The sequence below is a fragment of the Bos taurus genome, chromosome 26, assembly GCF_002263795.3.
Source record: "Bos taurus isolate L1 Dominette 01449 registration number 42190680 breed Hereford chromosome 26, ARS-UCD2.0, whole genome shotgun sequence".
Lineage (NCBI taxonomy): Eukaryota > Metazoa > Chordata > Mammalia > Artiodactyla > Bovidae > Bos > Bos taurus.
The window spans coordinates 50,556,705-50,573,744 of record NC_037353.1 but is presented as its reverse complement, the minus strand read 5'-3'; the positions used below and the strand labels follow the sequence as shown (position 1 = coordinate 50,573,744).

Here is a 17,040-nt window from a genome sequence, read left to right as displayed (position 1 = left end):
CAGGGAGGTGCTTCCTCACCCAGGGCTCTGGAAAGGCTGCCCCGGAGCCCGGACCCAGCTCTGCAGCCACTAGGGACGAGTATTGATGCCACTGTGGCCACCACGGCCGGGCTCCATGCTGGAGCCAAGCCCAAGCACACTCACACATGCACGTACACACATATATACACACATGCATGTGCGCACACACATGCACACACAAGCACACATGTGCACACATGCACACACGTGCACACACACATGCGCATGCACACATGTGCACACGCAAACACACACACACACACACACATCAATCCCCTGTGTCCTTCCTTCCTCCATCCTACTGGGCAGGAACCACCCCGGGGATCCCCCCAGACGTGTTGCACAGACGGAGCTCCAGGTCACTCAACACTTTATGGACCCGTGCAGGGTCCCCTCGGTGGATGTATCTCTTTGTGAGGCTGGTTTGTGGTTGGGTGGCTTGGAGTTTCCACTCATCCTTGGTCCTAACCACATGGTTAACCTTGCCGCCCATCACTGCCTACAGACATCTGAGGCTACACAATGTCTTAGAATAAGATGAAGCCTAACTGTTATCATATCCAGCCTCAGGATTTTGGCACTTTCCACTTCCTCCATCAGACAGTTACTGTCTGCACAGTCGAAGCACTGAGAAGGCTGCCTCTGGAGCCAGAGCCTGCGTTAGTGACTGACGAACAATGATAACCAGGGTGTGACCAGCATGGACTCATTCCTGCTTGGGATTGGGGACCAGGGTGGCCATCACAGCCGCTGATAGAGCCTGCTGGCTCTGCCGCCCACACTGGCCCCTAGTCCTTGTCAAAGAGGCCTGGGTCCTGTCCATCGTGGCCCACATGGCCTGGTCCAGCGTGCGTGGCCAACCGCTCCATGGCCAGTGCTGTGCAGGCTCAGATGGGGTTGCCAGACTGGACACAAAGCCCTGGTGGAGACTCAGTCAGCACAGCGTGGTCAGAAGTGCGCATGGCACAGCCTCCTGCGAGACGCACTGTATGTGCCACCACTTAGCGTTCCCGAGGCTGCTCTTGGTCCCTTTCCGGTTTTACACACTGATGTGACAAACGGACGCTAACGATGGTTGTTTTGGTCCCACAGATAAAAGCAGAGAGCGCAGCCGAGCGCCCTGCCCACCAGCCCTGGTGCTGCACGCAGAGAGGAAGAGCCCGGCGGGGGAAGGAGAGGACAAGGTAGGTGGCTGCGAGATGCAAAACCCCCGGCTGGGGGCCCTGGGGGCCCGCACACACTTCTACCCATTTCCCACCTGACTCTCAGCAGGGGCACTTTGCAGTCCCCCTGTGGTACCAGGCCACTGCCAGCTGGACCGCTGCGGAACCCAGCAGAAGGAAACGGCGTCTGGTAGCCAAGCAGGAGCAGCCTGGCCTTCCCGTCTGTGTCCAGTCCGGAGCTCACTGGCAGGCTGTACTCAGAGGGGCTTGGGTGGTAACCCTGGATTCTCACGTGTACCGTCCCCCCGTCTCAGAAGGCGTGTACACACAGGAGGCCAGTCTGTGCAGTTGGGCACCGCTTGGGCGAAGCTGTGATCTGCACTTGCTTTCACTGTTACAGGAAAACCAGTGCACGCCTGTGTTTTCTGAACACAGAATCTCAGGTCTTTCCCAATAAAGAGGCATTTTATAGATTGACCAAGAGCATGTTGAGTGCATTTCTTTTCCCATGAATAACCAAGAACTCAACTTTTTCTGCTGCCTTTGAAAGTCACAAATGGCATATAACATGCTCTGACCGTCAGACACCCTGGTGGCCTCGGGTCTGATCCATGGGACACCCTGGTGGCCTTGGGTCTGACCCGTCGGACACGCCGGTGGCCTCGGGTCTACCCCAGGATTGTGTGAACACTCTCTCTTCCCATCTGTTATCAGCCTTGGCTCCACCTCGGCCCGTCAGTGCCCCCGTTCCTGTGGTTGTCCAGCCCTTTCCCTGTTAGCGACATCCCTGGGCGTCCTCACCTGGGGTCCTCACCATCCTCTCCATCATTAGTGCTGGGCTAATAGATGGTGCAAATGAATCACGAACAACAGTGCAAATCAATCTCTTGCTTCCTGATGAAGGATTTCTCTCTATGAGATGAACATCCATGCCAGAATTACATATTTATTAAACAGATCGTCTCTCTTCTGCTTTAACTACTTTCTTTATCTCTGCGCTCTGTGCGTCTAATTCACTTTTATTACTTCAGTGCGGAGGGGAATTTTATGCCGTGATTAGCCATTTTTATCACCAACAGGAAATCATAACCACCGTGCTGCACCAGAAGACGACCTTGGTAATTAGCGGTGGAGAATCCCAGCATCGCCGAATTTAAGTGTTAGTCTCCATCACAAATCATGTCCCACCATATTTCCCTGAAAAAATTATCAGGGGGAATCTACTACTCAGAGGCTTCTCATTGGGTTTCATTGTTCAATTAGCTTAGTAATGAAAATCTCCCCTCGTTTTCCTAATTGGATTAGTAATATAATCTCTGGTCTCAATATACCCTTATATTTTTAACATAATTGTCTCTGAATACACCCTGTTATGTTCATTATTTATCCTGAACTTATTTTCTCATAGGAAACTAAGACATTTTCTTCTACCCCAAAATTCTAAAATAAAGTTGTTCGTGAAGTTAGGAATAATCACATAAATTACAAACCATTTATTCCGTGTAATTACCTGTCACAACGAATGAAGGGCACCGGGCAGAGCCCAGTAAGAGACCAGGATGGTCGAGTGTGCAAGAGACCACCCCTCAAATCCTGGAGCTTACTTATCTAATGTTTAATGAATGGGGTTCCCAGGGGCCACTCTGGACCTGGTCCACTGACCTTTGCATCCCAGGCCTCCCTGCTCGTCCTCTGGCCAGCTCTGCTGACACTGGCTGTTCACTCCTGGTGACGTGGGCCCTGCTAGGGCGTGAGTAGGAGGAGGCCTCACGTCACTGCCTGTGATTTTACTGTAGTTTTAAGTGACTTCTTTGGGGTTTATCTCACCGGTATAGATAGACCCTGGTGATCTTTTAACTTTATATTTGAATCTTACGTTTCAGTGCTGTTATGACCCAGCACTTTCCTCGCTAACAACTGTTCGAAAGGAAGCTGGGAGGTGGGAATGAGCTGTGGTCCCAGTGTGGCCCTCGGGGGCCCCTGGACAAGCGTCTGGGCTTTCGGTGCAACGGCCCTGTCCTTGCGCGGCCGCCCATCAGCGGTGCCCCACAAGGCAGGGGGCCTTGGCGTCCCGCGTGTTTCATCATTCAGACAACCGGCTAACCAGGTCCTTACCCACACTACCTCATAAAGCGCTGACGCTGATGGTGGTAGAAAAAGAATCTCAGCTTTCAGGATGACATTTAGTTTTTTCTAAATGAGTCTAGAGCTTTAGTTGCCCAATGGACATGGGTCTGGGTGAACTCCGGGAGTTGGTGATGGACAGGGAGGCCTGGCGTGCTGCAGTCCATGGGGTTGCAAAGAGTCGGCATGACTTAGCGACTGAACTGACTGACTGATAATACTTTCAGGACACAAATAGGTTAAAAGCTAACGATAGGGGAAATGATAGAAAAAGATGTACCAATCAAAAGAAAGCCAGGGTGGATTTACTATTATCATGAAATGTAGGTTTTGGAGTAAAGAATATTACCATGGATTAAGAGGGCCATTATATCATAATACAGTAGTCAATCTCTGCAGAAGACATAACAATCCTATGTTTATGCACCTCCTAATAGAATTTCAAAATGGATGAAGCATAACAAGGCATAAACAGGGCTAATATTCAAACATAATAATGTTAAAATAATGGAATTTGGTAAATTAATGACTTTCCCAAGGCCCCTAAATACCCCCAACCGTCCCTGCAGCTCCCCAAGATCTTCCCACAATTCTGTACAAGAGGAACATCTGTCCCACATGGCGCCTCATTACCCTGTTCCAACCCTATTGCCTCTGTCTACTCTGATTTAGTATTTTAAATATAATTTCTGAGCTTAGATAAAGGTAGTATCCAAATTTCCTGCCACTTATAAGGTTTTACCACTCCATGTATTCAAGTTGACTCACCACAGAGAAAAGAGCAGGTGCTGAAGGGGTGATTAGAGCAAAGAAACAAGAATGGGCATCTTTATTTTGCACTGGTGGTATATGTAGAATACAAGTTTAGAGAAACATGAAACAAGGGCCTCCTCCATTTCACATTTCTCACTAAACACGACAAGGTCTGATGCTCTGCAGGGAAATACAATTCAGCTCAATTCTTGGTATCAACCAGCACATAAGTCCCTTTGCCCAACCACCCAGACTGTCACTTTGCTCTGGGATTTATGCATTTGATTTCAACATTTAATTCTCAGTTTTATTCTCAGTACCAAGGGAATAAAAGAGTAAAATCGTTTAAAAGAGGTTAAGTGTTACAATCGTATGAGACTCTAAAAAGTGAAAGTGAGGGGAACGGTTTTACGGTGCTCTCTAAAAGAAATCTATGATGTCTCAATGCTGTAAGCAAGAAGAAAAGAGGCCTGGGGAAAAGCATAGCTTCCCAACCACCCCAGAAAAGATGACCATAAACCCGCAACTCTTTTTTTGTTTTTGTTTTTATTAATTTATTTTTTAATTGAAGGATTAATCGCTTTACAGACTTTTGTTGTTTTCTGTCAAACCTCAACATGAATCAGCAATAGGTATACATATATCCCCTCCCCTTTTAAACCTCCCTCCCATCTCTCTCACCATTCCACACCTCTAGTCTGATACATAGCCCCTTTTTGAGTTTCCTGAGCCATACAACAAATTCCCATTGGCTATCTATTTACATATGGTAATGTAAGTTTCCATGTTACTCTTTCCATACATCTTGCCCTCTCGGCCCCTCTCCCCATGTCCATAAGTCTATTTTCTATGTCTGTTTTTCCATTGCTGTCCTGTAAATAAAATCTTCAGTACCATTTTTCTAGATTCTGTATATATGCTTTAGAATATGATATTTATCTTTCTCTTTCTGACTTACTTCACTCTATATAATAGATTCTAGGTTCATCCACCTCTTTAGATCTGACTCAAATATGTTCCTTTTTATGGCTGAGTAATATTCCATTGTGTATATGTACCACAACTTCTTTATCTATTTATCTGTTGATGGACATCTAGATTGCTTCCATGTTCTAGTTATTACAAATAGTGCTGCAGTGAACAATGGGATGCATGTGTCTTTTTCAATTTTGGCGTAAACTCCCAACTCTTAATAGCACTCATACAGGTCTCAGGCTGTCTCCATGGGCTCACTCCTCTCCATGTTGCTGGGAGGGCACAGGAGATAGGAGAGAGAGCCTGGCTTGTACTAAATGTGCAAGCATCTGTACCTGTACACCCCATGCAGACCTGGCCACTGTACATCATGATAGAAGCAGCAGAGCTTAAAACATACACAGAAACACAAGTAAAACAATAAGGTAACAGATTCAGAAGATATAGGCACAACTCTCAAAAGCAGTACCATTTGAAAAAAATTCAGTTCACATGAAATCTAGGTAATTTTCTGAATGAAAGCTGCATGTCATCAACATTACCATTACCACCTGGAGATCTTGGAGCAGGGAGGATGCTGAGGTAAGCACCCATCACCTAACCCACAGGGGCAAGTCTAGCCCTTCCTATCCCTGGACTCTTGTTTAGGGGCTGCATTCCATGTCACAAGCCTACAGGAGCAACTTGAGCTCCTTGGTGGAACTTTTAAAGCCCTCTAGCACCTACTACATCTTCCCACCTCCATGTCTGTAACCATGTCTCTGATTATTCCTCTGCAGTCCCTCTCTACACCAGCAGGAATGAGTGAGTCCAAGTAACCACAAAGCCATGCTCATTTCTGATCTAAGCTTTTTCTCACGCCGAATCTTTTTCTAGAATACCCACCATGACTTCCATGTCCAGCTCTTTCCTAGCCATCTTTTCTGCCTTGGCTCAAGCTGCTCCCACCCAAGTTCCCTTTCCCAAGCACTTCAGTCTGTAATGACTGCTTCTTACTCTGAAGTCCGTTAGATTTACAAACAGTAAAGTGCCTATGCCATTTGTTCATAGATGTTTTCCATTTGCATATAATTACTGCTTATGTGAATTTTTTAGCTCCCCAACTAAATCATAAATTCCTATAAAACAGACACTCTAAAATAAATAATTTTCCCTACTATGTTTAGGGAGATATTCATTAAATTACTTGCAAAATGAAGAAATTTTAATATCTAGGATTACCCAGATGTCCCCAGCTAAATATTACTTTTGGAAAATTCTGCTGTCAACCTGCACTGCATCTCCTAAACTCACAGATAGGAAAGTTTTAAAAAAAATCATATATTACAAATTCCAATCAGATTACTCAAAAAGTTGGGCCAAGAAGATGGTAGGTAAATTGTGGAAACAAAAAAAACAAAACAAAAAAAAAACTCTAAGCAGGACTGAAAGCTATCACCATAGATAAAAGTGTAAACATTTTAACTCAGGAAATCTAGGGAGAAATATTTTCTCCACTATCTTACAAATTTTATATATTATTTTAAACAAATAGCGCAACAGTAAACAGGCTCTATCTGACGTCATTTCTAGCTGATACCTAACTACTGTCCTGAGTTCTAATGCAAAAAATGTTATAATTCCTAATCTATATCTAGAGAAAAAATGTACATATATACACCACCATCAGAATGAATTCAGCTTTTTGGGCTTCCCAGGTGGCACCATTGGTAAAAAAAAAATCTGCCTGCAATGCAAGAGACACAAGAGATCCAGGCTCCATCTCTGGGTTGGGAAGGTCCCCTTGAGAAGGAAATGGCAACCCACTCCAGTATTCTTGCCTGGAAAATCCCACGGATAGAGGAGCCATGGGGTCGCAAAGTCAGACACGACTGAGCACACACCACCACCATATACACATACATTATTGTATAAAATATACATATACACAAATATATGCAATTTTTTACTTATATGGTGCCAGGGCACATTCTGTGTAGGTGCCTATTCTGAACAAATGGAAATATATATAAAATTAAGTCCATAAAGTAAGTGGAATGAATTCACCATTTATCATTGTGACAAAGATATTTAAATTCAATTTCCAAGAATATTGAAAAGAGAGAAGCCATATCTTAACGAGAATTTGGGGACTGCTGATGAGAACGAGGGGATCCAAATAGATTTTGCTGCCTCCATACAGGGATGACCAATCATTATGTATCTTAATCCCCAAAATAAAAGCCTCCACTCCACCCCCAATCCATTATATAAAACTCTGGATCAAGTAATTCTTACTAGGGGAAAAAAAATAACGATGTATTTAAAGACTATGGAACAGGGAGCCAAGAGACATAAACGTCCTTACACAACTACTATCTAGCTAGGAATCTATGAGATCATCGCCTGATATTTCTGAATTCTCAGTTTCCCAGTCTGTTAAACAGGAGGAAGAATTGTGATGTCTTTTCTGACTCTGAGGCTCTTGCTTTACTTTGAACATTACCAAATCACCTGTCACAGAGACTAGCTATAGCTATGCTCTCTCTTTTCTAACTATTCTGCTGACATTGCTGTCTTTGCTATTTCACTTCATATCATGTGAACTAAGAAAAATTATTGGGAATATTGAGAAAAAAAGTAGAAATCCTAAAGCTGAAATACTTTTGCATTAATTAAGTTGCATTCAAAACCTTCCCAGGGTATTGGGATAGCCATCCTATTTATGTTCTGTCAAATTTGATGGAGCATCTGCTTTATAGCAAACACTTCATGTAAGTAGGCTGGTATGGGAGTGGAAAAGAAGTAGAAAGAAACAAACCAAAAAGTAATTTCTTGGTTATGCATTTTATTTTTGAGGGAGAATGTTTTCTCCTAAGCCTTAATAACCTGCAAGCATTTTAAAAGATGATGACCATTAACCTTTTTTCTAAGTCCAACAAAATTCAAAAAATAAAATCCTGCTGAGTATTAAAGACCATATTACCACAAGGACCACCTATACAGCATGGTCTCTGGAATAGAAAGAAATGTTTTGAACATCTTTAAAGTGCTTATTGGGCACTTGAGACATAAGTGTGTGCCCTCAGAAATCTAGGTCTCCTTGGCAGCATAAACTGAAATCTGTTGTCCTTGAGATCTTTGTTTACATGACCCTAATAAAGGCAACGGTTTTGGTTCCAAAATGTCCAATAATAGACATTGTTTCCATAGGAGACAGCAGTGCATTGGCTGTGCCTATGAGCGTCCATAATGGAACGTGGAGATGCTTTCTGCATGGGCAAGCAGCAGTTCAGGTCCCTTTCATGGTCCGGGTTTTAGAGCAGAGATTAGCCTGTTCAATGTATTCCCAGCTCCCAGAACTTGGGGGATTCTCAGAAGCTCTGTTAAAATACTAACTTGGAAATTTACTACTAGTCCATCTACAATTTCCTGATTTCCTACCAACTTTGATGAAACAGAAGAAATAGAATTAGAAAATCTACAAACAAGAAATACAAGAGATGTGCTGGGCAAGTACCTAGTGCAAGTCTACTATGATTAGTAGCAAGGATCTGTGGAGGAATGTGGAAGAAAGAAAACCTAGAAATGTATATGGAACCATTTTCTGGAGAGCTTTACTGATGGGCACCTTCTTTTTCCTCAATTGATACCTACAGGAGTTCAATACTTCTTTTTGGAAATGTTTTCTTTTCCTTATACCTAAATGTCCCATTAAGTGTGATGGATTTTGTTCCATTCTATTTCTCAAAAAGGTCACCTCTCGTCTATATCCAATGGACCCTAGTCCTTCTTTTCTAAGACCAACCTATTACATGCATCTCATACAGTATCACCTGATTATTTTTCCTAACTTCTATTTCTGATCTTCCTGCTGCTGCTGCTAAGTCGCTTCAGTCGTGTCTGACTCTGTGCGACCCCATAGACGGCAGCCCACCAGGCTCCCCTGTCCTTGGGATTCTCCAGGCAAGAACACTGGAGTGGGTTGCCATTTCCTTCTCCAATGCATGAAAGTGAAAAGTGAAAGTGAAGTCGCTCAGTCATGTCCGACTCTTTGAGACCCCATGGACTGTAGCCTATCAGGCTCCTCCGTCCATGGGATTTTCCAGTCAAGAGTACTGGAGTGGGGTAGAGAACTAACCCTAGGGAGTATCAAATAGTGAGACATAGCAAGGGTTAGCAAGGATGCAGTGAAGTTGGAACAAGCCTATCAGGTTGTAAAATTGTGCTGCTGCTGCTAAGTCACTTCAATCCTGTCCAACTCTGTGTGACCCCATAGATGGCAGCCCACCAGGCTCCCCTGTCCCTGGGATTCTCCAGGCAAGAACATTTCCTTCTCCAATGCATGAAAGGAAAAGTGAAAGTCAAGTCACTCAGTCATGTCTGACTCTTAGCAACCCCATGGACTGCAGCCTACCAGGCTCCTTCATCCATGGAATTTTCCAGGCGAGAGTACTGGAGTGGGTTGCCATTGCCTTCTCCCAAAATCTGATGACTACTTCCTTAATCTGCTATCCCAAGTTCACCATCCTAGCTTCTCTCTGAACTTGACAGTATTTAAAGGTCTCTGATAGAACATACTGATTTTTACATTGCAGATCCTAGATGTTAGATTGCTTTGTGTCACTTGTTACATCTCATTTATCTTTTTATCTGACCCAGGGTAACCTAGCAGGTGGTAGCCCTCCATGTCTGAGGAATGAATTAAATAATTAAGTCATCAAAGCATACTTGTGTTAAATACCTCCTCTCTTTTCTGATGATCTGTATCACTTGTGGAATTGCAAACTGGAAGCTTATGGGCTAAGTCTTCCTGATTGTGCTTGATTTAGCCTGCCAAGAAGTATTTAAAAATCAGAACCTGAATGACTTCAGGGGGAATGTAAATGTTCCTGTTGACCACAGGCTCCACCCTCCTCTATTATCTGTTCTGATTTATCCATTTGTTCCCCTCTGAATATTTGATTCTGCAATATTTGACTTCAAATTTATATACTCTTGAATTATGACAACAACCGACTTTTATTGGGAATTCACATGTGCCAGAACTTGTTCCAGGGATTTTCACATACTACTGCATTTAAACAATCTGAAAGTCAACAGTAATGGCCTGCTGTTAGGCATTTAATAGTTCAGTGGTGCTAGCATTATCCCCAGCTGGGCAGCTGGATCTACAAAAGTAGAGGCTGGTCCCTGCTGTGATTCATAAACAGAAGGAACTTAAGGTATAATTACTGGCTGCTCACAGGAAAGAAGCCATGCCTTCTTTAAGAAGTTCAGGGAAGCTCAGGATAGAGGAGCATTGGTCTCAGGGACTACAGTAACAAACCCAACTCCCAGTTTTCTCAGAGGAATCGAAGTTGAGTTGACCCAGTCTGGCTCTCTAATACTTGAGAAGCTCCAAGTAAAAAGCTGTCCACCTCCTTTTAGTGTCTTCTAATGATTTGTAGGATCACCAATAAGAAATAAGACATTTCTGGGAGTTTCGGATCAACATGTACACAATACTATACTTAGAATGGATAACTAACAAGGACCTGCTGTATAGCACATGCAACTCTGCTCATGCTACATGGCAGCCCAGATGGGAGGTGAGTTTGGGGGAGAATGGATACATGTATATGTACGGCTGAATCCCTTGGCTGTTAACCTGAAACTATCACAACATTGTTAGTTAATCAGCTATACCCCAATACAAAATGAAAAGTTTAAAAAAGAGAAATAAGATGCCCCCCATACATTCCTGCCCCAGTTGGCTGCTCTGTGCAATATCTCAGCAAGACTTGACCCAAAGAGCCATTTTTCTCAGTTCAGATTCTCCACCAAGCTTTTTATGATACTAATAAATGAGGTAGAGTCTAAGGTTTTGCCTTTAAAAATACATATTTCAGAGTTTTCTTATCTTCCCTTCATTGCCGATGAATCCTTAACAGTCTTCTCATAGCCTTTGCGCAAAGGCACTTAATCTTCTCATCTAATGACACTGTCTACAGAGAGAAGCCGCTGTGTCTCCATTCACCAATAGCCAGATCAATCATGTGTCTCTAAGAAAATGAAGTCATACCAAGCTGGTTTTTAACATCACTGAGGGGTGTCATTAAGACCTCGGAGACTATGTCTGTCGACAGGTTCTGATAGGTTATGATTAATTAAGCAACTCTTTCCCATAGACTCCCGCTCTGCCTCTGCTGTCAAACCCACTCACCCAAAAGTGGAGACTCTTGGGCTCCCCAGGCCCTATAGCAAGCAACTTGAATGAGGTCCAGGAAACTTGCCCATACTCACTGTTCTGATCTGGAGTAGATAAAGGAAACTTCTCCTTTTTTCTGCTGAGAATGAACCAAGCAGATGGCACAGCCACCTGTAAACTTAAAATGTGTGCCCTTCCTCCCTGTGATTCTGTGATGTTGCTCTCCTGAGGACCCGATGCTTTCTTCTTGACTTCACTGTAAATCAGCAGCATTCTCTTTGAAGTAGAAGAGACGGGTCAACAGGGTAAGTGATGTGTGACAATGAAACGGCGAATTAGCATTCTTTTCTCTAGTCCAACTGTTCACTGGCCTTTGTGATATTGGCAAAGATTCTCTCATTCAAGGCTGTGGCTGGGAGGGGGCAGTGGATAGGGCTATTGGGATGGGTTTTTATAGGCACTATAATTTGGGACTAGGCAGCACCAAACTGGAAGATTGTCCAAGGAAATTTACAAATCACAATGTATATTATGGACAAGGGAGATGCTCTTGATCTCGAGCATGATCTTGATCTGGATGTTCCTTCTCTAAATAGGAGGGTTGAGTCAGATCCATGAACACATTTCCCAATGGGCTTTTTCTCTTCAGGCTTCAGTATACTGATTCATAAAATGGTTCTGTAGAATTCTACAGTTCTGGGAGGCCATGCTCTTTACCATCACAAACAATGAGGTCATATTCATCAGGATTTCCCTGCAAAATCATAGCATTCTGAGGATACTTGCTTCATTAGCTGATGCTCTCATACTCATTTCTCCTTTATTCCAAATATTAAGCTTTGCCCAAGAGTGTCTGAAGCCAGGAGGTTTCTTTTGACTCAGGACATAGTCACACTTTCAATCTTGCATCAAAGCCAAACTGAAAACAGTGATTTGGGAACCACTTTTATGATAAATCTGGGCATTTCACGAGTGGTCATATTGAGAATAAAGCAGAGATGGAAAGTAAATCAGGTGGATTTGTATCCACACTTTATTGCAAATGGAAATTCAGATTATTTTTTCCTTTAACTCTACAAAACTAGTGTATTAATCAGTGACAGTAATCGGTTAAACTTCTTCAAAGGAGAACCTAAAATTTTCAAAGGGAAATCTACCTACCAAATTCCATTGTGCACCCACTGTGCATCACCTGTGGCTTCAGATCCCATATGGAAACTCACGTTTTTTCCCAATGGGAAACAGAGATACCTGCTGACTGCTGAAGAGGCAACGAGCTTTTATCACATTAAATATACCTGAAAAACATATGAATTCTTTAAGATAAGTATTGATGCTCCCATTTTACCAATGAGAAAAATTGAGCCCAGACAGTGTGGTGGCTTGGCCAAGGTCACAGAGCAAGCTAGGGATGGAGGTAGATCTGGCATTCAGGTGCATCCAGCACCATGCATTCTGATGATAAAACCCATTCCATAACCTTTCTGCTACGCTACTCTACTTGTTGTTGTTGTTTGTTTGTTTGTTTTTACAAAACTACAACACTCTTCTTCAATCACCAGTGAAGCAAAGCTTCTGCCTTTATAGCTGTCAATGTGCATACTTATATATATATATATATATATATATGTATAAGCAACTGAAAAAGTGAACACTGCCCATCCTTCCATTCTTAACATGAAGTTCTTTAGTCTGTTACTTTTTTCTCTATTAAAAGAATTCTCCTTAATCAAGGAAAAAGGCTCAGAATCTGTCTGCATATTGTAGGTTCCCTCCCAAGCTTGGTCTTTGAATCTGAATATTTCCATTTAAATGCTCCATCAATTCAATCAAAATGTTAATATTCTGATTACAAAGTATTGCTCTATGCATTTTTAACATGTTTCTTTCCCACTTCTTTCCCTCAGCAAAGAACAGAGCTGGAGTTCACAAATAGGCAGGTCATTTTGGTTTAAAAGGGGGAAATTTACATATCACAATGCTATAGTAATTGATCAGTAGAAATATTTTGGCAGATTAAACCACAATCTATATGCACCCACCCATATTCAAATCACTTTTGTACTCTGCACACAGCTGCACAGTTGCTGAACCTCTGTGTGTTTATACTGATCAGGGGGACCAGCAAACTAGCAGCTCTCCACTTAAATCTGCATTAAAAATGGGCTTAGTGATGTGATTATGAAGTGTAACTCTTTTTTCAGACTTTGCTGCATAAATGATGCTGAAGTTGGAGCAAATAAATAATCACAGTTTCAACTTCAAGGCATTATCTCTCAGACTACAGAGATTATATATTTTAACAAGTCAGATACACAGAACCATGTCAGGAATTTTAAAATATTAATCTCTTTCTCCCCTGTATGAAGAGTGACAAACATGTGGTTTTGAAATCCAATTGTGGTTCACATCCTGACATTACCACTGCAAAATGGACAGCATGTAATTGGAGATCCGCTTAGTAATGACCCCATCAACATGAGCTACCTCTCTGCTCATCTGCATTACAATATTACAGAGCAAAGCAGGGAGGCCAGGCGGTGGAAAAGGGGTTTCTAATAAGGGGTTGGAGACTGTGCTTCAGTGTTCTGGAGGAAGGCTTTTCTCCCCACGGCCGGTGAAGGGGCAGTGTGGAGGGGGAAAGGCTGCTAGAAGCATTGGTGGAGGAGGTGAGGACCACAGGGATAGGTGTTGGAGGCACCAAGAAGCCCCTGACCCCAGAACGCTTTTCCCACCTGCTCTGACAAATCTTTTAACACAAAGCAAAAATTTGAATCCTGTAATTAAGCATCAAACACACATTCCTGAAAGGATACAGTGATAGACTCAGTAACTGCTAGCAGATTTTGACAGAGGAAGGAAAGGCAGAGAGTATGCAGCACCCAAACCAGAGGAAGAGAAATCTCACAGAGAAAAGGAGTGTTTAAGGAAGGAAGATAAGCTCTGTGGTCTGACACATTTTTCTCCGTGTTGCCATTAGAAAAAGATAATGACAGCGTGTGTTGGTAAGTCTCAAAGGTCTTTAACAAGTCCCACCACATTTTATCTCAGCCATTGGTTCATTTAGGCCACCGATGTCATTAAGTATCTAATAATGAGGTTGAGCTACAGTGAATGCAAGGAGAAGAGAATGAAGGCATGCCACCTTCCAGAACTTCCAGCCTGGTTGGAGAGGTGATATAAAATTATTTAAAAGTATAGATGAACTATGAGTGAGTGAATCCAGGGTGGCTTGGGCCCTGGGGTAGAGGATCTGAGCTGTGGACTCCTCACCCGCCCCAAGGTATCACCCTGGTTAACCACCACAACCACCGCTGTCCTGAGAAAGAAGTAGTAGGTAAAATTCACTGGACTTGAACACTTTTTTCTGGATGTCTCCATCTTTTGACCTTGCCTACAGTCTCTGTATAGTGTTCGGCAGGTTAAGGACACTGTGCCAAGGGAGAGTGGGCCCAGTGTATGTTCTGCTAGGCAGGCTGTGAACCTGTTCAGTGGAACAGGGTGGGGTTAAGGTTAGAGGAATTTCTCCAATTCACATGCGCACAGTCTTTTTTTTTTTACCAAAGGGCTGTGTCCAACTAGAGGAAGTAACTTTGTGCCCAGTAGACAAATGTGTGTGCTACACGATAGGACAGTGGTGGCCTAGCCCTACCATCCTTTGCATGTACATTGTGGTAGGAAGAATAATGGTCCATAAATTGTCCATGCCCTAATCCCTGGGATCCATGAATTCATCACCTGCAAAAGGGTCTTTGCAGATGTATCTACAGATTTTGAGATAAGGAGAGTATCCTGGATTACTCAGGTGGGCTCAACCTAAGATGAGTCCTTAAAAGAGGAGAACTTTACCCAGCTGTGGCAGATTCAGAGTAACAGAGGATGAGAAAGCCTTGATCTGCCATTCCTGCCTTTGACACTGGCAAAGAGGATCATTAGCCAAGGGATACAGATCAGATCAGTTGCTCAGTCGTGTCTGGCTCTTTGCGACCCCATGAATCACAGCATGCCAGGCCTCCCTGTCCATCACCAACTCCTGGAGTTCACTCAGACTCACATCCATCGAGTCAGTGATGCCATCCAGCCATCTCATCCTCTGTCGTCCCCTTCTCCTCCTGCCCCCAATCCCTCCCAGCATCAGAGTCTTTTCCAATGAGTCAACTCTTCGTATGAGGTGGCCAAAGTACTGGAGTTTCAGCTTTAGTATCATTCCTTCCAAAGAAATCCCAGGGCTGATCTTCAGAATGGACTGGTTGGATCTCCTTGCAGTCTTCTCCAACACCACACTTCAAAGGCATCAATTCTTCGGCGCTTAGCCTTCTTCACAGTCCAACTCTCACATCCATACATGACCACAAGAAAAACCATAGCCTTGACTAGATGAACCTTTGTTGGCAAAGTAATGTCTCTGCTTTTCAATATGCTATCTAGGTTGGTCATAACTTTCCTTCCAAGGAGTAAGCGTCTTTTAATTTCATGGCTGCAGTCACCATCTGCAGTGATTTTGGAGCCCAGAAAAATAAAGTGTGACACTGTTTCCACTGTTTCCCCATCTATTTCCCATGAAGTGGTGGGACCGGATGCCATGATCTTCGTTTTCTGAATGTTGAGTTTTAAGCCAACTTTTTCACTCTCCACTTTCACTTTCATCAAGAGGCTTTTTAGTTCCTCTTCACTTTCTGCCATAAGGGTGGTGTCATCTGCATATCTGAGGTTATTGATATTTCTCCCAGCAATCTTGATTCCAGCTTGTGTTTCTTCCAGTCCAGCGTTTCTCATGATGCACTCCGCATATAAGTTAAATAAGCAGGGTGACAATATACAGTCTTGACATACTCCTTTTCCTATCTGGAACCAGTCTGTTGTTCCATGTCCAGTTCTAACTATTGCTTCTTGACCTGCATACAGATTTCTCAAGAGGCAGATCAGGTGGTCTGGTATTCCCATCTCTTTCAGAATTTTCCACAGTTGATTGTGATCCACACAGTCAAATGCTTTGGCATAGTCAATAAAGCAGAAATAGATGTTTTTCTGGAACTCTCTTGCTTTTTTGATGATCCAGCGGATGTTGGCAATTTGATCTCTGGTTCCTCTGCCTTTTCTAAAACCAGCTTGAACATCAGGAAGTTCACGGTTCACATATTGCTGAAGCCTGGCTTGGAGAATTTTGAGCATTACTTTACTAGCATGTGAGATGAGTGCAAATACAAGCAGCCTCTAGAAGCTGCAAAAGCAAGGAAACAGATGCCCCGCTGCCCCTCTTGAGCCTCTGGAATAGAATGCAGCCTGTGGAGACCTTGCTTTTAGCTCAGTGAGATCTGTCTCCAACTTCTAACCCATAGAACTGTGAACATAATAAACATTTGTTGTTTGAAGACATTAAATTTGTGTTAAGTTGTTATAGCAGCAATACGTTAACTAATATAAGCTTGATCCATTATAGTCTACCTATCCTAAAACTCTCACTGGGACTCTCAGGAGTCACAATGTGCAGAAGTCTTGGGAAAAACATGTCCCAAACAGTCTTTTGCAACATGCAGCTGTCCATGAAAACCAGCAACTTTGCCGATGCAAACTGATGGCACAGGTTGGCGTTTCCCAGAGGTTCCTAAACGTATGTCATCATTTCAGAGTGAGCCCTTAAAAATATCCATTATGGTGCTGCATTTCCTTTTCTTGGGGATGGTCTTGATCCCAGCCTCCTGTACAATGTCATGAACCCCCATCCATAGTTCTTCAGGCACTCTATCAGATCGAATCCCTTTGAATCTACTTCTCACTTCCACTGTATAATCGTAAGGGATTTGATTTAGGTCATACCTCAGTGGTCTAGTGGTT

At 43.2% G+C, this 17,040-nt stretch overlaps 1 protein-coding gene across 1 annotated transcript in view; it reads left to right on the top strand.

Annotated features, from left to right (window-relative positions):
* Positions 1 to 854: 854 nt before the first annotated feature.
* Positions 855 to 17,040, top strand: part of TCERG1L (transcription elongation regulator 1 like) — a 478,247-nt gene continuing 462,061 nt past the window's right edge. The window contains exons 1-2 of the mRNA XM_024985954.2: positions 855 to 1,008; positions 1,114 to 1,205. Coding sequence (XP_024841722.1) covers positions 855 to 1,008; positions 1,114 to 1,205 — 246 coding nt within the window. The remainder of the gene's footprint in view (positions 1,009 to 1,113; positions 1,206 to 17,040) is intronic.